Below are 25,551 nucleotides of genomic sequence, written 5' to 3' on the forward strand. Positions count from 1 at the left end.
TCGATGTCACATAATAAATAACAAATTTGCTCTTTGAAATTAAAGGTCGATGATTTTACTAAATGGTGAAAATGATGAAGTTATGAGTTTTGTTCTTTAATTTGTTCTGGTCGAATGATCACCTACTCCACAATTCAAGAAAAAAGCAAAACACGTAAACTGAAATATTGTCATACTAATATTTTTCCTATTAGCCTTCTACATCTTGTTTATTATTTTTCTTCACAGATATTTCACGTGCATGTACAAACTACTTCTTTAAATAATTGTATGACTTTCGAAGAAAATTACACATGGAAAATTATATACTCAACATTGAAGTAAAACAAAAACCACAAATTTACATTTTAGTGCGGTCACGCCTGCTTTAGACAGACTAATGAGAATTAGTGATCATGATTTTTAAAAGATAGAACAATGGGAAAACACAGATGCTATCACATTATAATGTATTTGAAGAAAAGATACACTCAAATGGCAGAAATGTGAGCTTACACTAAACTTGTCAAATTAAAAATTTATCGGCACATGATGCCTTCTCATTATATTGAGTGAGTGCGGAAAATACAAGCATATACATATTTAAAACAAAGGTAATGATAACTAACATCAATTTGCCTACCCCCAAAATACGTTGTCTGATTTATCACAAAAAAATTAGGGTCATTCAGTAATATTTGTTTGGGCAATTGAGAATAATTCACGATGATGTGCAACACACGTATATATGTTATATATCAAGTTTTCATTACAAATTTTCGAAACTTCTTTTACCTCGATGTTTTAAAACAATAAAGCAATAAAATATCATATGCGTTTCTTGCTGTATTAGGTTGCTTCCTGTAATGGTAGAGCTTCCCGTCAAGGACGTCCTGTCTGTTCAAGGTCGTGTATATCAATTATTAGAACAATTGTCACAATTATAAGTACTAAGTAATCATGTCTACATTTTGAACATATTTCTTTAAGATGTTATCAAGCGTATGCAGACGATCCCCTCCCCATGCCAAATGAAAGTTAAAAGAGAATATAATCTGTTTTATTCATTTACCTTTTCACTAAGATGAAGAGTTAATGAAGGAGAAAATAATTGTATTCATTAACTGAAAATTAAATAGAATAAGTCAACTCGATTGGGGGATTATATAAAGTGCGTCGCCTTTACCATGTCAAGTTCAAGAAGATCGAGATTTGGTAGTCGGGTGGTTTTAACACTTGCACTGAAGATCGAAGGTCATGGGTTAGAGTCCCGTCATGTCACTAGTATCCGTTAGCAAGATAATCTGAAGTTCCCCCTCTCTACCCGGGACTAGTATATTCATGAGTACCAGGTACCGTAGAAAGGTAGAAAGGTAATCCTTAAACACTTTGAACACCGCGATCCGCGGCTTTGGGAAGTATTTGTTTATCCTGGACACCTTGTATTACCTTTGATATGCTGTTTTACGCTAGACGAATTTCTAAACAGTTGTAAGTGATACATGTAAGGATTTGTTTTTTGTTCATTCTTGAGTTGGGATACAGTTAGGAATATTCCAAATAACAAACTCCAAAATACTACAAAGCTGCTGCTGCTGCTACTACTACTACTACTACTACTACTACTACTACTACTACTACTATTACTACTACTACCACTATTACTACTACTACCACTATTACTACTACTACTACCACTATTACTTATACTACACCATATTACCATTACTACTACTACTACTACTACTACTGCTACTACTAAATAATAATAATAATAATACAACTACTAGTATTACTTCTACTACTGCTGCTGCTGCTACTACTGCTACAACTACTACTACTTATTCTTCTTCTACTGCTACTGATACAAGTACTTATACTTCAAATATACTACTACTACTACTTCATTTTATCCACGTGATGCAATGTACTAAATAAATGTCATTTCTACAATATGTACCTTTCTAGCAATATAGAATAGTTACCGAGTACATTTTAAAGTGTTTGATTTTATTGATAACGGTTACTACCAGTCATGAATAAAAGCTGTGAATTTCTTCTTTTAATTTATGCAAGTAAAGTGTTTGTTTATGTGATTTGATCTGAATGACGATTTTTTTTTTTTTTTAATGTGGCATATTTGTTGGCTATTCATGGAGAACAGTTACTGCGATTACTTGAGGCTGCAAATCATGTCCTTGTCACTACAAAGTTCTGTGAAACTTTACAAACTGTATTTGAAAGACTAGTTTGGTTTTTCATTCTTGGCCATGTCTGTTCGTGAAAAAATGTCCGTCACGTACTGTGAAACTTGGCGTGTATTCTCCACTCCAGATCACGTCGAAAGACAGCAGTGCAATTTTGAATTCATAGTTTTATATTACACTGAGGGAGAAGAAACGGGAGGGATTACGATATATAAGTCAGTTCCTTGAAACGATCGATGTAAACGACTTAACGGATTAAGATGTACCAAACATTGATAATTTATGATGCTCTATTTTTGTCTGTCACGGTATTTAGGAGTGTAGTAGTTCGTTTCTCGTCGTATGTCCATGTACATTGTTAATCAAATTGACAACAGTTGTAATAATTATAAACATTTGTCCGGTCGTCTTTCTTCTGCGTCGGTCGTTGTAAAAAAATAATAAAGTTGAGGTCGCTGGTCACAAGGTAAAAAGTCAGGTGGTGGAAAAAGACAATACGAAATCTTTATCAAAATTCAGTCGTTTCATATAGTGCGTTCAAGTCCGTCATTATGTCCATCAGTCCTTGCTTTGTTGTCTACAAATGATCATTCGTGTGAAAAGCTCAACTAAGCAAACATGAAAACACATCATGTAAATGACTAAAACAACATTCAACTGATACATGTTTTATTTACGACTTGCTTTCCACAAAATAGCATATTGATTTTTATGTACAGGTTTTCATAAGAGTAAGAAATTAAAGATTGTACAATATTAGAAATGTGAGCATTAATTGTATTTATAATATCTGACGAGTAGTCATTCGTCAATAGCAGACTAAAATATGTGACTGTCACACTATGACAAGGTCGTTGTGATATACCGCTGTGCTTCAAGCCCAATTATATACCTCTTTACGTTGGAGTTGTTCGCTCGCAACAAGAGAACTTATTAGTTAGTCATGAACTCAGAACCGTCATATCTGTGCTTTCAAAGCATGCGTTGTTATGGTTGGTGACCCGTTTCCTCGCCGTCACGACACTGTTCTTGTAGGCTGAGTAAGTACTTCTTGGGCCATCTCGTCCAATTTCGTTAGATGGTCGACAACGCAGGGTGTGTACCAGCGCTCGGCGGTAACTTGTACTCAAGGCGTAGACCACCACCGGGTTGAAGCATGTGTTCAAGAATGCCAAGATAAAACGAACCTGACGGAACACATGAGCGATGGTATTGTGCGAGGGCTTCCTGTAGTCAAACGAGTACTGGAACCACATGGCATACGCAAAGTAAGGCAACCACGAGATGCCAAAGAAGATGGCTATTGTGAGCAACATGATGGCTACTCGACGTCGAGTGTTGAGCTGCGGGGCTGCACCGGGCTGACGTTCTCCCGAGAATCGAGACGTGCTCAGGATGAGTGTTCGCGACATCTTGGTGTAGAAGAAAGTGATGGTGATCAGTGGTATGACATACATAACGATGAAGCGGAATGTCTCGTGAATCAGAGCAGTTCTGCTGAAATGCGGCAAATAAAAGCACGATACTGAAGTTGGCATGGAGGCAATTTTCATGATTGGAATGGAAAGCGCGAGCGACACGACCCATATCATTGTCACCACCAGAGATGTCTTGAGGTGGGGTGACATTGTGCTGTTGTCTCCTACAGGACGAGTTATGGCACAGTAGCGTTCAATGCTTCCCGCCATTAGCGAATAGACACAGACACCCTGAGAGAGCACCTGCATGCCGTTACTCAACTTACACATTACTAAACCAAACTGCCAGCAATGGTGAACCTCGTGCTCTGCGTGGAATGGTGCAGACACCAACACATAGAGCATGTCCCCGATGGCCAGGTTGAGCACCAGGATGTTCGGGGCCGTATGGAAATGCGTGTAGCGGAGCACGACTATCACCAGGCTCAGATTCGCAAAGAAACCAAAGATGGCGACAAGGATGAGAAAGAAAGGACCCCAGAGCTTCCCCCAGTTGGGTTCGCATGTAGGTTCCGTCATGTTCACGTAGACACTGGACCAGCTTACAGAGCTGTACGACTCCATTGTCGTCGGAGGGAGAGTGGTTGTTGTGGTCCTAGGAAAAGGCAGAAGAAACACAAAGGTCAGGCAAATTATCAAAATATGTAACTTTCTGGCTCGATACGTCAATTCGAAAAGGCCTCGACAGGTGGTAAACTAAATGGATGAGAATCATAACAGTGGTAACGAATAACAACTGTATCAGCATTTCGAGAGAAAGAGAGAGAGAGAGAGAGAGAGAGATACACACGTACAATCAAATATAAAATTTATTGAGATATGACCGTCGTAGATGTAAAGATTATTATTGTACCAATTAGGGCTGAGGTGGTGCTAGAGTTCCCTTCTCGAATACCAGCTGGCCAAAATTTTTAATCGTTAGCTAGCGTGCAAAAATACTATAGGGTAAACAAACAAAAAATCCATATCGGGGAGTGATTGTATTGCTTACCAATTGGTAAAATCAGTGTCCTTACACTGCATTGCATCATTAACAACAATTTAAAGACCTTGCTCTCTAAATGTTCATGTTTCTAACAAGGCCTATTTTTGAGAATAAAAATACATTTGTAGATTCTTTTTATCCAGAAACTTTAACGCTTAAAAAGCAAACCATTACGCGAAACAGTCACGTAACTTCCTGCACAGGTATCTTAATGAATTCCATATCCTAGTACGCGTCATTCCCCATGTATCATCTCGCCAAAAGAATATGACCTTTACTAACAATGCATAAATAATTGGATAGGGGCTGAAATAAATCGTACGAATAGCTACAAAGTGCATCGTTGGTAACGTCTAAATTGATTATTGATCCTCCCAATGTAATGTAAAGAGCATTAACCATGTCAAACAAAGAGCGAGTTTACGCCGACGCTAACCCTTGGAAAGCCTGGACCCATACATTTCCATACGACTTCTTTATATCTGCATTTAAAATCGCTTTTATAGTTAGGGGGGGACTTGGGGAGGGGCAGTGCGTGAGCCCTTAAAATTACTTGAAGAGCCCCCGAATAAATGTAATCGAGCCACACGTACAGAATGAACGCAAGATACTCAAACCCCTACACAATATTGTTCAGCAATGTACAAATACGAGAAAAATGCAAAGATCGCCCCCCAAAAAACCAAAAGAAAATAAATAAGTACATATCTTCTATTACTGCGCTTAAACATTTGCCTCCAAATTCAAATAAAGTAAAAGCATAGGAAGGAATTCCTTGGATGCTGTGAGCTCCGAAATCGGTAGCTGAGCAGAACTGTGGTAATTTTGGAGCGTCTGGAGCACCTTGCAATGTAGATACATATAAGTGCACTATTAGATATTCATCATTTTTATGCTAATATGAACACTGAAATTATCGTTGTCCTGGTCTGAACTTTGCTGTAGTAAAGAGAATCACCAGGTATGCTACAGTCGTTGATGTAGTCTGGTAACGTATGTGGGACATCTTGAGCGTAAACACTTTCAAATGTTGAAGAGTTATCAATGAATAAGAATCGAATTGTGCTTGATTGAAAAGTGAATGAACACTCGCAGTGAAGCAAAAAACATCAGACCCCTCCATGTTACCGATACTTAATGTGATACTAGGTGCGAACATGGCGGCACGGTTGGAAGCAACCCAGCATTGGTGTGCGTAATTGACTTATACCTGGGTAGGGGAGGATTGCGATTTCATGGTCCATCACATCTTCCTGGCCATCCAACCAGTTACAGCTGACTGACTGCTGAATGAAAATAGCAACAACGCCATGAGCAGTAACCCTGAAGAAAATAACGAAGTCGCGGGCGCAAGTCTTATGTCATTCCACTACATGAGCTGCAACTTGCTGCTCCGTGCCCGGCCTCGTCTTTTTATGGAACAATTTCAATTACAATTTCCTGCCTAGCCCATGGTATGCGCGGTGGTGCCTAATAATTCTAAACTTGTATGACGCGACGAATCAGATCGTTAGTCTCGAGAGCCTTTCACAAACTGCACACTGGAGGAGCACTTTCCAATTATATAAATCGCTTTTGATTTACCTCTCTTTATTTATTCACTTTTTAGAAGTGTTTCCTCTATAACAAAAAAGGTGCATTTAAATCGGTCAATTAATTGTAATAAGGTAACGTATCTGATCGTGTCTAGTGTGAAATGGGCCTGGGATCGTAAATGTCAGAAGCGATAAGGGCTTGGGTATCGTAAAAGTCAGTTCATATTACATGATGATACGGTATACAACCAAAGTACGCCAGCCCAAGGCTCTAATAACCCTCATTCTCGCAGCCATTCATAAGCCTGCAGGGCTTTTCCATTATCATGCTTCGTGCAAGAACATAGAGAAAAGTAACATTATAAGGCACAGGTGAATGTCTGAGTAAAACAAAGGAGAAAATGACTGAGTGTCTGCCTGACCCATTTGACTGGGGTCGTGTTCAGGCTAAAGAGACCCTGACTTCTAACCCGTTGGTAATCCTATACAAGCAGGGGGTACAGCTGATATATAAGATAGATTACAACATAGGCGACTCGCCTGTTTGGCATCCAATTCTTTATCTAGACTATTAAAACTAAAAATGTGTATCTCAAGGAAAACGGTGGAGGAGGTTCTGGTGCCTCTATCGATTCCCTACTTGGGTAACTACATGATAACTTGTGGACGAGCCTAGTGTCTAAATTCTAAAGGATATGACGATGGGGAAAGATGTCTTAATATGGGGTTAAATAACACTACGTGATCCACTTTGACCGGCTTTGACCGGCTATCAACCACTGGTAACTATATACTACCAGGCGCCACTAATGTTTATCTACGGAAGATCTGAACATACTTGTCTCATGGTCTTCAAACAGAATCTTGACATTCTCTAATTATTTATGGGGTACAAACTTGCTACCCAAATGCATCATGTGGCATTTTTCATGCGATGTGTATGCCACGGCATTCTGTGGAAGTTTAAGTGACTCGGTATCATTGTTGAAGGTTAATGAAAAAATTGCGTAATTTTTGTATGAAATGTTACTTATTATATTACTTTTATCATACTTACCCTCTAACATGCAAACACTCCTGACAAAGTTCTCAAAACACAAAGATGTTTAAAGTTTTCTTTGAAGGCGTCCCTGTGCGACACGCTCTAACAGTAAATTCTACCAACCATTTTTGAATTTTCCCAACCGTTTTTCCATGAAAATAAGACATTAGAGGGGCATTAAAAAATCTTTCAACACTTAAATGTCTGGAATGTTATACAGAGCCAATTCATTGCTTTGTGACGATTTACACTAGCCTAAAATGTAATTCAATTGTAATATTATAGTTGGGAGAATGAAGGAATCGATCGGATCATTTTTTCACACTTTTTATCAGTAATAATGTTCCGTTTTAACTCAAACTTTCAGATTATCTTTAATTGTACATCTAGCATTGAAGTCACTAGCTTATCATTTTCTCTCATCTAAACAATGTTACCAAGTCCCTTTAAGTGCTTTGAAAATGCGTTCTAAAACACGGTAGTTATCAAATAATTTGATGAGAGTATTTGGCCGGAGTCGCATTCTGACCACTGAACGTTGATTAACCGCTGGTAACATAATACTCTCATCAGTGCATTTGTTGAATACCACAGATTGGTAGGCTGTACAGTAATGCATTCTTTAATAAGGTGGGTGGGGATGACTTCTTCGTATGTGCATCATTTCCTTATTTCATTCGTCAAATACCACCTGTTCCTTTAAAATATTCCCCGGTGTAGGCATTCTAAAGCGTCAGAATTGGGGCTGAAAAATGGCTTTATTGGACTAAAGAGACTCGTGGTTTGGCCGGCTGGACGCTGACTAACGGCTAATGATGAAATGTCATTGGTGCATCTGATGTCGGAGGAAACTGAAACACTGTCTTGATATCCATTCTTCATGAAACAAGAAAATGCATCATGAGCTTATTTTACAAAACCTCCCAGAATGTTATGTAAAATGATTACTGGATTGACTGAGTACTTGAGTGACCAACGTTGACTTGGGACGTGTTCCGCCTAGAGCGACCCTAATCCCTACCAGTCGGTAATTTATGATACAAGTTAGAGTATCACTGAAATCTACGGTAGATTGCAACATACATTCATTCAAATTGGTTGTATTACATAATACAGTCAGATTGTTGAAGGGATTACAATTGTTATTTTAATCTGTCTATGTCAAATTTGAAACTGTTTTTCAGATCTGCCTTTCTCTACCATGCACGTAAGCAAATTACCAACTCCTACGTCGTTCCTGTACTGGGTTATCAAAACATATAGGCCTAATCTTCAGCAACTGCAAACGCAGTTGCCTGTACAACCAAATGCTGTGTGAGTGATTAAGCTGTAACTATTTTCAAGTTTGCTTTGAAGGGATGTGTCTAGGTATACGTAGGGTATAGTCATTCAGATTCATGACATGTTCGTAAGATAGATCCAAATTCTTCCCAGTTTGAATAATTTAACGAAAGATTTTAAGGATTACTCACACGGGAACCTGGTCGTCTTTTATGATTGATCACCTCGTTTTGGTCATAATCAGATATCTGTTAATAACTTGATCTACTACATTAATTACAAAGGGAAAACACGTCCCTATAAAACGACCTCGGGGGTTCGATGAAAATTGCCTTTTGCTCGAGTCACCGTAAGCGTCCGAGCTTGACAAGAATATGATAATTAACGAGAGCACCTGTTACAGCTGGTGCCCTGGATGTAGCCCTTGATCATCGTTAATAGATCTGGAAAATTTAAAGATGCGTAAATGCTTTAATCGGTCGACATGCTATCAATAATTATACTGAAGCCGAGGGATTAGACTATCCAGCTCTCAATTAACATAAGGAAAAGGGGATCATGGGGGACCAGCGGTCACCGATTAGGCATTGTTTGCTATATAGAGGGCGCAAGTAGCTATAAGTAGTGCAGTGGGGCTTTAACAGTTACAGATATTAAGGTGGTGTGGGAGGTGCAAGCCCCTACTTCTGAGGAGGGAGCAACACCTTTAGCAAACACTGGCATGTACCAACTATTTTTGACTAACTTCTTACTAGTATTATTTTAATGTAATGATGGTGCGTCCCGAAGTTCAAAAGGCCGGGATCCACCACTGAGAAACGCATTATTCATCGCGTATAGCAAACTATATAGTACAATATTAAATCTTGTAAATATGTGATTCTCTTGGTTTGCTTTAATAAAACACACAAAGAAAAAACAACACTATAGTACAATCTAGACAATACAGATACCAGTGAGAACACGTACTCATTGTATCAACTTAGAATGTGACCAAGGGGATTTATATGTTGTAACTTTGATTGTAACAATCTATTGAGTATATGAATTTCAAATTTAATCCGAATTGTTAAACATAATGAATATTATTTTTTGGAAAATGTCTTTTATAGCGACATCGCGCCATGAAACCAAGGCTTTTATTTCGTTAACGAGCAAAATGCAACCAATATTCTTTAAAATGAGTGTAGGTCTCACGCGTCGCAATGGGAAGACGGTATCTCATCGAAAACGATCATAGCAAGGTATCGCATAAAGAATCAATTACTCTTTAAAGAGGAGGTTGAGCGTCAATTAAACTGAAAGGAATCTCAGAGCTTTCCCATTAATCTAGTCCCACTTATATTTAAGGATGTCATATTAGCATAGTAAAACATAAATAGAGCTTCTCTTGGAATTCCCCTTATCTTTCAAGTAAAACTCCGAAGAGCTTTTATCTTTGGAACAGAATTTGATGCTTCATGTGTTAACCTAGATCTGTGTGCAGTTTATTTTACCATTAATTTGTTATGATTATAAAACCTCAGAATATACAATTATTGTTTTGAACTACAAATGAAACTTTTTGTTCTAGTTCATTTTGTCATGATTCAATATTACTCGACAAGAGCCCCGTCTTATAAAGGATTGCGATTGACCTAAATCAATCGCAAGTTTGCAGACTCCTATCTCTTATGTACATAGTTGTGATCGATATCAATCGCCAATAAGTTCTCTATTATAGAAATAGAGAACTTTAAAAAACCACCCTCTTTTAATGAAATAAAGAATAGTATAATAGGGGATAAAGTAGAAGAAAGGAAATTGGCAGCAATGAGGGGAACTCTCACTATTCATTTTTCTAAATGGGAAAACCTGAGTATTAGACAAACAATTGGAACCCAGAGCCAGTCGTCCACCGGTTAAGAGGGGGGGGGGGGGGAATGGGGATAAGGAAGAGGTCGGGTAGGGTAGGGTTAACAAAAAGAGAAAACTTTTCTCTCAGGACAACAGTATAAAAGAAGTATAAGTTGCTACATTGTTAAAACAAACAAAAAATTGGATTATACAACTGCATATGTTTTCTTTGAAAATATGAATTTTTGTTTCAAATATGATGTATAGGAACTAACTATGTAAGTTTCCTTTGAAGCCGTTTGTAAGACAAAAATTTATACTGATTTATAATGTCATCACATTTGCAGTGAGAGTTATGATGATTGTAATTTGTACTATGATTATAATTTGTTTCAAGAGAGAAAAGAATAAAAACTGACCATAAAAAAAAAAAAAAATAAGGTTGCCATTAATATCAACTGTTTATAAGACGGGGCCCAGAACCCAACTGTATCTCTAAGATAGAGAGAGAGAGAGAGAGAGAGAGAGAGACCAACATCGCTGTAATCATCCCGGGAATCTTATCACCACCATCCTGTGTTAGTATTCCATCAAACTTCCAAATAGCTTCCTGATTGAAGCGATCAAAACCTGGTATTAGATAGTCCTCAGCTGGGAACTTCATCCAATCAATAAAACGGCATAGATTTTTTCCCCGTCTCGATTAAAATCCATCGGCTTCGGTAGTATTCTAGCAGAGTTGTTTTGCTTCTCCACATGTCTTCTTGCAAAGCTGTTGGTTCCCGTTATTTTATTACATTCAATACATTTTACTTCATTAATTTCGATAATCATCTCATTAAAGGTAGTGTGAATGTTTTTGGGTCAGCAGCGTAGCTACGGGGGACACAAGCGGCACGTGCCCTAAATTGTATTGCGAAGATGGGAGAAAAGGACGGGGAAAAGAGTAAAGCGACGAAAGGAAGGGAACATGGAAATATATGACATATATTTCCCCTTCCACACCATTTCCTATAAATCGATTGCCTTCGTAACTTACATTTCATCCACCAATTAAAATCTCCCTCGACTCCCCGCCCCCCCCCCCCCCAAAAAAAATAAAAAATAAAAGAAGAAGCCAATTCCTTCAATTTAGTAGAGAATATAGACTAAGTGATACACAACAACTACCACCGAGGGATACCAAAAAGAAATACGAGCTGAGAGGGACACTAAGCAATGTTGCGTATCAGATGAAACTTTTTCATCTGTTATCCCCTTTATGCTTTCTACTAGCAACATTTTTTAATTTTCAAATGACGAATATTCGTAAAATTCCTTATTTGAATGAGACATGTTAGATACAAATGTTAATGGAAACATCATCGCATTGGTATTAACATAGCCATTGTATCCTGGTCAATCATCCAGACATGTAATTAGAAACATAGACGATACCATCTCAAGGGCATACGTGTAGACATACATTCTCTTTATTCTGTCGTACAGTAGACACATATTTTCACGATTGGAATCCACATGTCTTTGTTTTAAAAGAATGTACGTCACTCGTCTGGTACATACAAATGGCGCCCTTTAAAGGGGGTGTTGTTGATGTACAGACTATACTGATCACCCCTTTCAGGCACAGTCTACAAGTTTGCCAATTTGAGGAATAAATTGTTATCAATTTATCCCTTTAAAATTTCCGTCCTGAAAGGGTTAGTAATGCACGACGTATTTGTATATCATAAAGAAAAATGCATATTACTTGGATGAATATTTAAAGCTGAACTCTCATATCTGACAATGAACGGTGTGTCACGAGATATTAGAATACAATGCTCGTGCTCAGAAGGCATCAGTGAAAATAATGTAACTTGAAAAAAAGCCTTTCCAATTATTACCGAATTTTACCCGGGGCCATTTTCTGGTCGCAAATGTCAACTTTTGTTGCCAGCGGATGAATGTCTGAATGTTTAAAGAATACCTTCAACCTTTCTGTACTATTTAATTAAGTCTTGACAAAAGACATGAAGTGCCACGCTTATTTTCATTCTAAACATAATATTTGGGGCGCCAGTAGTGATTTGCTTTTGAAAATAAGCAATGCATATAATGCACTTGTTTGTTTAAGCTCAGAAGATGTCCACAAAATGGCAATTTTGGCCCTTAGCAAGTCAATCAAATAGTGGATATTTCACGACGCCTCTTAAACGCACTTATCACTTAAGATTATCATTTCTAATTTGCCTCTATGCGTTGTATTATTGTCTTGTTTTGTTTTATAAAAAAGGATAGATAGCATTTCAATCTCTGTTTGTTTTAGAAAGATTTTTCTTGTTCAGCAATACTCTGACATTTCAATAAATGTAAAGGAAATGAGAGCTTTAGTAGTTTGTATCGTAGATAAATACTGAAAAACGTTTTGTTTTTATTGCAAAGGAATCAGATATCTTTTGTCTCAATTTGACTAAATCTATTTTAGTTTATAAGGACGAAATTTAAGTTTTGTATAAAAAAGGGTTATTTTGCATCATATTTTCATAACTAGCATCAATTGCCTCCGCCGGAATCTTCACGTGTTTTTCTTGCCAGTGAAGAACACCAAACATTTCCAGTACAAAACGTGTTGCTGGAAAAATGCATCCAATTTAATGGATCGTATCCAAAAAGAAACGCGCTGAATGGGAACATGAAAAGACCCATTTCCCATGCCCAGTATCTCCGTGCGAATTAACGTCTTATTTTAAGTGTTTAAGCACGAATGTTCTATGTGACGTGACTTGACATAGAAAACAGTGATTTCTATAGGATAGGAGGCCTAACCGTTTTGCGCTTAGAATAGATATTTGCCCGTTGGGGAGACATTTAGGTCACCGAAGAACCTCTGAGATCGACGATTGTCCTTTTTGTTTTGGCCCATGTTAATGGGGGTATTTGAAACCTAATTCACAGTCTACTATTACTGGTTGCCTATGGGAGGCCAACAAGGCTTAAGAATTAAGTTTAATCACCCCTCCCCTTCTAAAAATAAAAAAGAAGGGGGTAGAGAAAGAGAATCAGACTAAAAAGACTTTTGTAGATTTCTCTTGTTTATAATGAAAGGGAAAAAAGTTGTTACTGTTGATGTTGTCTCTTTTTCTATATCAACAAAATCTGAATGTTCAAGAATGCTTTTAACCTTATTATATTTGATTAAATCCTGACAGAAAGACCTAGGCGCCACTCTGGTTAAAATCATGTTTTTTAGGTTAAAACCACTTTGTGGATTCGTTTCTAGCCATGTGTCTTGAAAGTTATATGATGATAAGTTTAATCGGTACTCTCTAGAGTCGCCTGTCGCTGATCCTTGATCATTATCCACATCCTCTTAGAATGTATTCAGTGTTAAAATAAAAATCAGTGTCATTGGAAAATCCTTTACGAATAAGTAAGATAACAGTAAGTCCATGTATTTACACGTTTAGTGTCAATACGATTCTTTCAAAAGAAGTAGTGGCAGAAGGGTTAGAATTGGCCTTAATAGGCCGTAATTTTTATCACAACGTCTGTTAACTCTAGTAGTATACTGTAGACTCGTATGAAAACTCTGTTTCTACAAAATGAGCTATCGCCTTTTAAGTATCAGTATAAGTACTAATGAACAAACTTCCTACATGTCCTAAGATCAATTTTGATATCTTGTCATATATAATTAGTATACTATGCTCTTTACATACTTATTTTTGGTCTCTTGTGACGACACTACATAGCAATTTTTTAAGACGGTAAATGAAGATATTAAATGGCCACTTAAAAGGATTTGCAAAGACACATTTCGTTAGGCAGTGAAAGCTATAGAGAAGTTTAAAATGCCCCCCCCCCCCCGTCCCCTTCATCTTGAAACGACTTATCCGTTTCACAGCTTTACAACGTTCACCTTTTGACTTGACGATTTTCGAATTTCTCATGCAAATATATAACAAATAAAAAACAGTTCAAGAGTCTGCAAGCTTCCAAGTAACGACTAAAAAAAAAACATGCTGGTAGAGTTTGATAAAATTTGTGACAAGGATCCTCATATTTTGACAAATACCGTTCGTCATAAAAAGTAGAAACAAAACAATAATTGAGTTTATTGAAACATCCCAAGTCCTCTCCTTTTCCTTATAACTATTGCCATAACCTTGTGTCCTTTAATTGTTTATTACTCTTAACAGAGGTCATTTAGCTGTAGATAATCTACAAATTTCGATTGTTTCAATTTTTACAGTATTTGTATTATGAGCGCGAAATTTCACGAGGGAAGAAAATCTAATCCCCTTTCGCTTAGGTTTAGTAATTTGCCACACTTTTATTTCGTGGATAAGCTCAACTGGTATACCTAATATCTTGTACATCTCGTATTTTCAAGGAAAAATTCGAATTAATCCCCAATTTAGCTGAAAAACACCACCATCTTACTTCCGACTTTTGTTAACACTCACCACTTCGTGACGAATTTTAATCAAAATTTTCGAAAGCTGAGCCGATTTTGTTTTCCTTCAAGGAAGAACGAGAAGGGAAAAAGGAGAAATGGAGAGCGAAAGAGAGAGAAAGAGAGAGAGAGAGAGAGAGAGAGAGAATCAACTGCCTGTATCGAGAATTAAAGTCTAGAAGGTAAGGCACGCAATTTCATCAACCACACAGATGCGATGTTTACCTTTATCCTCTTACCAGGCATTTCGCTTTGTTCGACATTTTGTTTTTTTAATTTCGCGGGGCTATAGCAAGTAACAGGAGCCGGGTAGCGGGTTAGAGCAGAAGGCAAACATGGCGCGTGTAACTCGAGTTGAAATTGCTGAAAAATCCTCCATCTGCTGTTAAAATTCCTGGTCAGAATCGTGATTTTGTCAAAACATATTTTCGACCCTGAATAATCAATAGAAATGTCACGATATCTTATATCATAATTAGTATCACAATTATTGTTTATAGGAGAAATAACTAAAAAGGAACTGAATTATCGTCTGATAAGACTTAGATGGGCGTGAACTCACAGTATAAAAGTTACGACCTTCTGTATCTTTTATGTCCTTTGCATTTTCCTGCCAGGGACAGCGTATTCATGATATACCTATTTCATAAGAGTGCACCTAGGGCAGAACCACTCTTTCCTTTCATTTACCGTAGCTTCTTCGATTTAAGACAGATGAAAGTAACATTAAGAAGGTATGGGTGCCATCTTTGAGGTCAAACGACATTCTAGGCCCTGCTCCTGTCACCTTAATCAAGTTGGCATTTCAACATGAATCAAGTGTAAGGCTTAATTTACCAAATTTCTCATAATCTAATTACAGCTTAAACCAAACTCGAATTCCATTAACTTGTACTTTCGGTGAAAGTGCATTTGCTAGTAGCAGGATAAGAAATTCTATCCCATTTCAACAGCGGCGTAGACACTGGCATCATTCATTGAGGGTACACTAGACCGACGGCCAACGAGAACAACGGTTCAGCCACTAGGCCAACATTATTTTTCTTTCCCCTGTGTAGTTTTCCGTCTCATGGGCTGTCGATCACGTAGGATATTAGTCTACTGGGGGACTGGGGTAGATGAAAATAATGCAAACCGATAAACTGTTGGTAAAAAGACGAATTATTCCATCTAAAGCATAATTAAAGAGCTACGTGATAATTCCTGTGTACGACTATGTACGTATACGACTATAAAGGTATCCATGAATAGTGAGGTTGATTTTTCTACAATAAGGTTGTCGGTTCGAATGCCTGGCTTCATAGTGTCCATGCTTCTAGAAAGGCACTTTATTTACAATCGACTATCTCGACCCAGGGGTAGTAAATGTGTATCTGCTATCAAGTCCTCGTGGTATTCCTTGATCACCACAATCATAGTAGCCAGGCTATTCTCCCGGTTATAGTGTTAGAATTTCAAAAGCATCATGTTGGAGATGATGATGACCAACATTCAAGATGGCCCTGTTTTTCTGAACGTATACAATGGCGCCATGGGTATCAACAGACTTGGGTTCACTGAACTGGGAACCTACTCTTTGTAAGTCTTCCTCGTATAACCTGCCATCTTTCTCTTGCATTACATGGCGTTATTGATCGGAAGTGCTGTCAGAGATACGCAATTGATTTTCATCCCTTCACAAGGTCGCCTCACCCAGGGAATCTAATATTTTAATTGTTCTGCCGCTGGAAAACGGGCTTTCACGTATCGCTGTGGAGCTACATGGAAAGAGAGACAGACACAAAACACCGTGGAGGATGGGGACGAAGAATTGGTGGGCGTGAAATAAATCAACACACCGCTGAAATATCCCATGAGATAGCTTCTTATTTACAGGATACAGAATAATAAACTGAAACCAAGCAGCCTCTGTTTGATGCTCCTTGATGCCGAGGAGAACTTGGGGTGTGGGTACTCTAGGGGCATGACCAGTTAACTCCAACTCAAGGGGCATACCATAGGGAAGCTTAACTTTGTTACATACGAGCTTATACAGATCAGTTGGTGACTCTTGAAGTACTGGTGCCATAATTATAATAAATTCGATCAGCATTATTCATATAATGCTCTACCAGCTAATCTCCATAGGAACTTCAGGTTCTATCATCTTGGTAGGTCTATACAATAGGAAACTAATGTGGACTCCTTTATTTTCGCTCTACACGTTGATTATTAATCACATTATACACTAATTGAAGTTTAGCATCTATATTGGAAGATAGTGAGGTCTTTACTGGAGAATTATAGTGTAATACAATGTCAAAGATCAATGTATGATGTGATTATAACGTTAAAATTAAATTAAAAAGACGCAAAGCGACACAAACAACGCGATTTTGAAACTCTTTTCACTGTTTTCTTTATTTCTCTACCTTCTCCATATTCTCTGCATTTTAAGCGCAGACAAAATCGAAGGCATCTCGGGATATTTTCGATTTCATTGAAATAATCATTTCACCACGGAAATTTGATTTAGTTTGTAATCTTATAGAGTTAAATGAAAAATTGGATTTCACATTGACCGGGGAATCGTATTGCACGATGTGATATGGAGTAGTCGAGGAACAAAATGTTGATTACGGTAAACATGACTGAAAATTAGTCCGACTCCCTAGTGATAGAAGCACCATCACCTAATACGGTGATGTAAAAACAGCGGTGATATTCTACTCTCTCCTCTTTCCTCCCTCCAACTCTATCCATCCCCCCCCCCTTTTTTTTTAGGGCGTAGCGAGTCCTTGTACCCCTTCTTCTTACGCCACACGATATGACTGATAACCGTGACAAACATACACCCAGAGAGACTTTCACCTCGCTACCCAAGTGATCGGGTTACGAATACTGTCTGTGAATTCTTCCATTCTTGAGAAACCCAAGAGAGAATTTTAATATTACGAATCCAGGGTAGTCAAAAGGCAATCGAAATTATTTAAATAAAATTCGGAGTTTGAAGAGAGAAGGATGTTATAACTTTCGTAAATACGTTGTTTTTAAATTAAGCGTTAATCGCGGGGATAGCATTCCGAACTTTAATTCTGTAGCTGTTAACTTCGACATTCTCCATATTGAATCTTATAGGAATCCAAAAAGGGTTGTCCATTGACACCTCCAGCTATGAAAGTCGCATTAATAAACTATCATGACCCTGCAGATTACAAGGTCACGAACGAAAACACCACGATGTGACGGACAAAAAGAAGAAATCAAATCCAGAACGGTTCTGAATGTCAGGTTGACTTGGTGATCAAGGAACTGTGAAGAGTGACTGTTGAATACCCGCAACGTTTTGGTTTGAGATCAATCAGCAAGTCACGACGTCTTGACTTTTCACGGACAATCAATATTTAGGAAGCACCTTACTTTGGTTTGTATAGATGAATCCCATGTCATTACGCTGATTGGAATAACACCCATGTTCACAGTTCCAGGCAGCTAGCCTCATGTTATTGTAATCGACGTGGTCTCCGGCTATCCTCACCAATCCAGAGTCTAGGGATTCGATCAGTGTTGAAACAGGTGCACCTAACGATCGTTGACCTTGACTTTGAAATAAGGGGTGTCAGTCATATTCTTTAAGCTTCATTGAGAGGTCAACTGTTCATGACCATTACTATCCATGATACATGCCTATACTTAGGTTCTAGTCTCAAGGGCCCTTATCCAAATGAAGGGACAAAGTTAAACTTGGCTTAACTTCACTGAGTTATGGAACGCCAAATGTCAACATTTCGGTCCATACAAATTGTTTTGTTCAATAAATAATTCTAAACTATTTAGTCATCTAATGACAATGAGGAGAGATAGTTTTGAAGATGAAATAGCCACCGTGATTTTCACGGAACGAAGAAACTGGCGATTGGCTTTCCATAAATCTGTGGACTATCTCTATACTCACTTCGTTTGAGTTTATACGTAATTTGATAGATCAGGGAGTACTAGAGGCTGATGAAGATCCTGTCGATACATTTATGTACTCTAATGTAATATTAAACGTAATACGAATCACGAACCGGAACTCTAGTGTAGAACAATCTCTTTCCATTTGCAATTTGCAAGTTATTGGCGTGGCGGACCGACCTCTGAAATAACATAAGAGTGTATAACGTATTCAGGATGTCAAAACTTCAACGAGCGCTTATTATTATTATCATTAATGATATCATCATTAACATTAGTATCATTATTAGTAGTATTACCTTAGACATTATAGAATCTACAGTAGGTTTGCGGGTGCACCATGTGTGAGAGAGAGAGAGAGAGGGTTGATTATAGAATCTGTCAGGATTTTCTTATGATATTTATAAATTATTTCTTCGGATTTCAACAGCAATTACTTAGTATATTAAGAATATCCAGATGTGGCACCTCGTTAAAAGAAAGGTTCTCCAAATAAACAAGATTTGAAAAGTCATCTTTATCCTTTGAAATGATTGCAAGGAGGAACCGACATTATCTATTTATACTTCACTGCCGGTAATTGAGGTATTATTCTTGTCAGATTAAATTGATGACGCAACTCTTGAAAGAAAACTAATCAGTCACTTGGAATTATAGATAGATGGATGCAGTAAGATGAACAATATGTTATGTTGTCAGTTTGTTTGAAACCAACTTCTTTACCGAAAAATAATAATGGCACTGAAGATATTGGTAAAGCTTTGAAATGTATAGCGAGAAATGACAGACAAACAAGATTGAAAGGCTCCCTCTTAGGGTGCAAGATATTTGTTAAAGATAAAATGGTAATATTAACATTTGTGATGTTCAATTTTTCTTTGAAGTTATACTGAGATGGCATTATGTTTTAGTAATCGCAAAGATAAAGCCTTTTGTTAAATTTCATCTTGTCTTTTTTGTTGTATCCGTGCATTAATGCAATGGTTTTATATGTTAATAAGCTAGAATATATTTTTGAATACAAATATAAAAGCACTTTACCAAACGCACAGCTGAGCTGCCCCAATCAACGACAAATGTATTACAAGTGAACTGTCCCCACTGGTCTTTCCATCTTAGACTACATCAACGATGAAGAGACCTCTCTTATGAAGGCCAACTAAATAAAGACAGTCAAAATATATGGGTGTCTATAGTCTACATGAGATCATAGAATAGATAACAGTAGCAGTTTCGGTCAATGGTAAGGGGACTTCACTTATTATTGTTCTGATATCAATTTCTGAATCAACCATTGAGTAGACAGGAAGGAAAAGATTGAATTTCATAGTCCTAATATTTCGCCAGAAGCCTTTGACATTTCAGATATTGTTTTTATGATGTAGTATATATGATATGAATATTGGATTCAAACTTCAATGGGATATTCCTCTTAACGTTGCCATTACTGCCATTCGATATGTCTTTTTGCTAAAGAGCACACACTCTCAATAAAAAATTGATTAGGGATCGATAAATGTCTTCAATATCCCGGGGAGAAACCGCTTCGATATCATAATTTCATTTCTCAGAAATAATATTTCAAAAGACAAAAAACATCCTACGTCTTCAGCGCCATTTCCATCCTGCCTGAGTGTCTATACTTCTATTTAAAAGGTTGTTAGAAATACTTTACCCAATGGAGATGTAAGGTATAGTATACCTTCTCTATCTTACAAGATTTCTCAAGGTCTTTTACCCTTTAGCGTAGCATCAACAGATTTATCCTTTTTATAATTTTGCATGTATACTATGACGGAACATCCGATTCACGTAAACGAACAGGATTTGTTATTGTTACCGAAAATGATTGCCTAGAGCTGGGATACCTGATAGCAAACCAAGCATTCTGATCACAGAATTCTTGATTAATCTGGTAGTTCGTCTTTTCTTACTTTCCACATCTTTTGTTGTCGAAAAAGACTGCTTGGTGTTGCGAAGACCAACAGCATTTCATTCAAGATGTCTTGTTCATCAATACAGCTACTGTATTTTAACCTGCCGTCGTTACCAGTTGGTTTGACTAGTCGCAGACTGTTTCAATATAAATACTGTTTTTAAAAGGTGTCCAATTTAATTTGAATGATACAGATCGTACCCCATTTTGATCACCAGGGTAACTTGCATTTAAAATTTGAGTTTTCAATGTTCACGAGTTTTATTATTATTTCGACCTATCGGTTTATATAATTTTGCTGACCAAAATAATTCATAGTACATGTCTGGTTATTTAGCAGAAAACTGTGCAATATTACCTAAGATAAGAAGATATACATTCATAATCGTCCTTGTAAGTCTGCGCAGTACGTGTACACGTCCTGATCAAAGAAGAAAGAACAAATATCTAAAGCATATATTTTATTTGGGTGCCTTTTCTCTGAAATATCTTTGACGCTTCAAAGGCAGAAGTTTAACTCATTTTCTATTTCTTACAATGATGTTGATTGCTTGTTACTGGCAGTGTGACGCGACCCTGTCAGCTCCCGGGTGTTCTGCGAATGCAAAAAACAGAATTATGTTTACCTCTCCGGGGACCATATCGACAAATTTCTAAGAATAACTTTTTACTTCTTTAATGAGATAACCACACATTTTAAGCTTTGCCTGATGGGTGTAAATGGCTGATTGACGGATACAATTTTGCATAATTTGTTCGTGTTGGTGTGCCTTCTCATTACGTACCGCTACATTTTTGTGTAACTTGTCATAGTAATTAGTCGAGTGGTCTACACGTTTACACACTTGACTGGAAATGTGAGGTCATCGGTTCGAGCCCCGGCACCTTGGCAAGAAAATTATCCACATTTGTCACTCTCCATCTTGGATTGGCATTTGTGCGCTTGTAAAATGAAGCCTGGACGGAATAATTCACAGGGAGCGGAGCGTGTACGCTATCATATGCGGAATAGCAATTGAATCTAATGAATGAGGGGTAATACACATTAGTTTATAGCGCCCATGAATAAGTATTATGTGCTTTACAAATGTAACTACTATAATTAGTATTATTATTGTGCCCTTTCACATTAAAGCATTTATATTCTTCGGTAGAGCTATGCGGGTAAAGACTTCCCTCATCGGTCTTTTTATTTTTCCACAGCATCTTGGAAAAGGATAAAATAACAAAGTGTGCGTAAATGCCTTATGAATCTTTCGAGACATATTAAGTCTGTCTTGTGGTATCAATCAATACGTATTAATTTTCATTTTACCCCACAAAATAAACCCATTAAATAGATATAGCGACGATTGATTTACATAGGTGGGAGAGAGAAGAGAGATGAGAGAGAGAGAGAGAGAGAGAGAGAGATACTGGATGATGATGTTAGGGAATGGGCGAGATATGATAGGTGTGGTGAAAAGAGGGAGGGGTGGGTGTGTATGTGTGTGTTTTCGTGTGCGTGTGAATGTGTGTGCGTGTGTGCGTGCGCGCTTGTTTGCGTGTGAGTGTGTGTGTGTGTGTGTGAGAGAGAGAGAGCGAGATGGAAAGGGAGAGAGAGAGAGAGGGGGGGCGCACGCGGCGGGTTTGAGAAGTTTGAAGAAAATTGAAGAGAAATAGAGACGGGGAGGAGGAAGAGGGTGGAGGGGAGGAGGAGAATAGAGAGTACAGCGGTAAAGAATGAGATAGACAGAAAGAGGGGGTTAAGCGTATTGTTGTGTTTGACTTTTCATGAACAACTGGGCATGGAAAGGTGTCTCAGGGTAAGAGTAAGAGAACAAAAAGGTAGGGGCGAAGAAATGATAGGGCAAAAGACAGGGTGTGTGTGCGTGTTTGAGTGGGTATCGTGTGTGTGAGAGAGGTAAAGAAAGTAAAAAGATATAGTAATATATAGAAAGTCAGGGGAAGGCCGAGTCAATGAGAGACAGAGATAAGGTTTGGCATGGAAGAACGAAATCCAAGAGGTAGACAATAAATAGAGACAAAGACAATGCAATAGATAGAGGCAGAGAGAGAGAGAGACGGAGTGAGAAAAAGAGAGAGTAAAAAAAAATCGAAATGGGGATGTAGAGGGGTACCTAGGCAACTAAGCGAGAAGAGCAATCCAAGAAATAGAATTCTTGACATAATTTTTCTTCTCCAGGCCAAACGAGTTATCACGATGTCTTATACAAAAAATACCGCGCAATAGTTAAAGGCTCTGTGGAGATGATGGAATATGCCCGTTTTCACTCACACCTCTGGGATATGCAATCCAAACGTCGCATACCAAAACATGCTATCACCACTGTCTAATAGATCAACACAAGCTCACACTTACGTCACAAATCAATTCATATCATGCCAAATAATACACTACAATGGTTTCATTGTCAATAAATTGACACAAATATGTAAATACAGTATCAGTTCCATATCATTTAGAAATGCGTTAAACGCCTATCAACCTATCGACATATCGACCTATCGATCTATCAACCTATCGATGTCGGGTCATTCCTGTTGTGCAGCATGGACACTTTTTCTGTTCGTTTTCAAAATGATTTGGTGTTGATATCGTCGGTTTGATTTATGACATTTGATTAATTTGGAAAAAGGTGTTTCGAATACGTCTGTGTGGACGTGCTGTGATAGTATAATTACGTACATTTTTGGTGGAATCCATAGGGTATTGATAAGATGAAGCACGGACATTTGATAACCACATATATTCTCGGATATCTGAGTACATATTTATTTACATGTTTCTCTTAGGTACCCCCTAAATCTCTTTGCAAAAACCTGATAAAGAGGTGGGTATGCAAAGACAAATATGGGATATAACAAGGAATTATCACTAATCTATTTTATTTTTCTATTCTGCAAATCATACTTCTTAAAGTCGCAACAATCGGTATTTTCCCTGACCTTTTCACGTTTTTGAAATCATGAGGGAGAAACAAAATGAAAATGTCAATATGATACGTGCATAGGCCTAATAAGAGACACCATAATATTATGAACATTATCGCATACGATCAGCGAAAACAGCATGCAATCTATCTCCATAATGTCAAACAAACGAAACAAAAGCAAGCCTCTCCATTTCTCTTGTAAAATTGAGATTTCATTTTCATGTAAAATGATAAAATCAGCTTTATTTTATAGCTCAGACCTTCCCACTTTGACCATGCTAGACCTTAATCGAAATCAGCTCTATTATAACTTTTCATTACCAATCGAAGTTCATTTTATTTTACTTAGGTGTGAGTTGGATATGCATTGTCTTGAAAACAATCCATGATATACACACACCAAAAGATCAATATTATTAAATATAGCATCCCGTCCCTCCCTGATGCAAGACGGACGCAATCTCATATAAAGGTAATCTAATTATGTCATATGACATTTCTGAACAACACATTGACACATGGTGTGCATCGTGTGCCATTTGGCGTTTTGCAAAATATTGTTTGTTTCTTATATAACATAAAGAAATATTCTTGATAGTACTTACGTCATTTTTGCTATGAAATGTGCTTTTAGCTGGAGTGGAAAAGAGAATCGCTGAATCCGTCAGTTCAATGAACAGTAAGTGTCGTATACACTTTCACAATCTAAAGAATTCACATCGATTGCGGCTAAAACGACGGGTCAATGCAAACGTTCGAATAAAGTTGTTAATAGTACTGTTACTCTTCTTTTTATAGATTATCTACTCTAAAACCTAAAGAGGAAAGTAGCACAGGTCTCATAAAACTGCGCTAATGCATCGAAGCAAACTTTGAGCACTCATCTGGAAAACAGGTGTTAATAGAGCCAGTTCGATTCCCGCCAAAAGTAAATAGAAGCAGGCAACGCCAGCTTGACAGTCTTCTTATGAGTAGTAGTAGTCGTCTCTCTCTTTACGAACACCAGGCTACATGTCGACTTCACTCGTCCATAATTCGTTTGACGATCGTTGCGGTATTCGCCCCTCAGTCGATGCTCATGTAATGACTGAGAGAAGAAGGTATTTTCTCTCTAACTCTCTACATGCATGTCCCTGTCCCTCAGCATGGCAAAGTCACCGTGCTGTCTTATAAAGCAAGACGTTGTGATGCGTGCGGCTTAGACTACCGCCGCACGGCAATAAACTGGGATGATATTTCATCTCCCGCTTTATTTCCATTGGTCGTTTGTTTGCGTGACGTAGCGATAACACGTACTCTAGTGTTATTGTAGCCAATAAGATAACACCTGGCCTGGTATGTGTGTCTCCAACTCCCACCTGTGCCCCTGTGCCCATTAAGCTTTTTAGCTCATATTATATCAACCAAGTGCTTGTAGTTTTCCTCATGTACTCGATAATGTCATTACTAGCACAAATTCACGTCCTTGTGGTTTCCATATTTCCGGCTGAACTTATTCTTTGAAGATCAGAGAAAGTTCTCTTGTTACGACTGTGGTCTCTTCCGATACTCTTGCCCTCTAATTACGTAATGAACCAAAATATTCTTCCAAAGACAGTAAAAAAAGTAATGGGGGCGGCGAACTGTCTTTTGTTGGCCATATTTCGCATCAAAGTTATTTCAGTGGCAAGCATACAAACGGAATTAGATCAATTATTACGCCTTAGTCTCAATTATTGTGCACGCAATGAATGCAATGGATTTGATCAAATGTCACTCGTGTTGCAACTTTATAAAGTAATTTATATTTACATTTAAAGATGTATGTTTCCATCGATAGCTCAGAGGAGGCGTGATAGCTCAGTTGGTGGAGCAGTAGTCTCGTAATCCGGCGACCCGGGTTCGAAACCAAGGCGATGCGCTAGTGCCCATTGGTAAGGCATTAATCTCTGGTTGCTTACTAACAAGCCTTTATGCTTTCTA

The 25,551-nt window shown here is 37.8% G+C and overlaps 1 protein-coding gene across 1 annotated transcript; it reads right to left on the bottom strand.

Moving 5' to 3' along the window:
- Positions 1–1,833: 1,833 nt before the first annotated feature.
- On the bottom strand, positions 1,834–24,741 carry LOC100893847 (neuromedin-B receptor). The gene is made up of 2 exons (XM_003731045.3): positions 24,195–24,741; positions 1,834–4,259 (listed from the first exon to the last, which is right to left on the bottom strand). Exons 1-2 carry the CDS (start codon positions 24,197–24,199, stop codon positions 3,128–3,130), a joined length of 1,137 nt encoding a protein of 378 aa, XP_003731093.1. The 5' UTR covers positions 24,200–24,741; the 3' UTR covers positions 1,834–3,127.
- Between the last annotated feature and the right edge of the window lie 810 nt (positions 24,742–25,551).

The sequence above is a fragment of the Strongylocentrotus purpuratus genome, unplaced genomic scaffold (genome assembly GCF_000002235.5).
Source record: "Strongylocentrotus purpuratus isolate Spur 01 unplaced genomic scaffold, Spur_5.0 spur5_scaffold_6, whole genome shotgun sequence".
In the NCBI taxonomy this organism is placed as follows: Eukaryota; Metazoa; Echinodermata; class Echinoidea; order Camarodonta; family Strongylocentrotidae; genus Strongylocentrotus; species Strongylocentrotus purpuratus.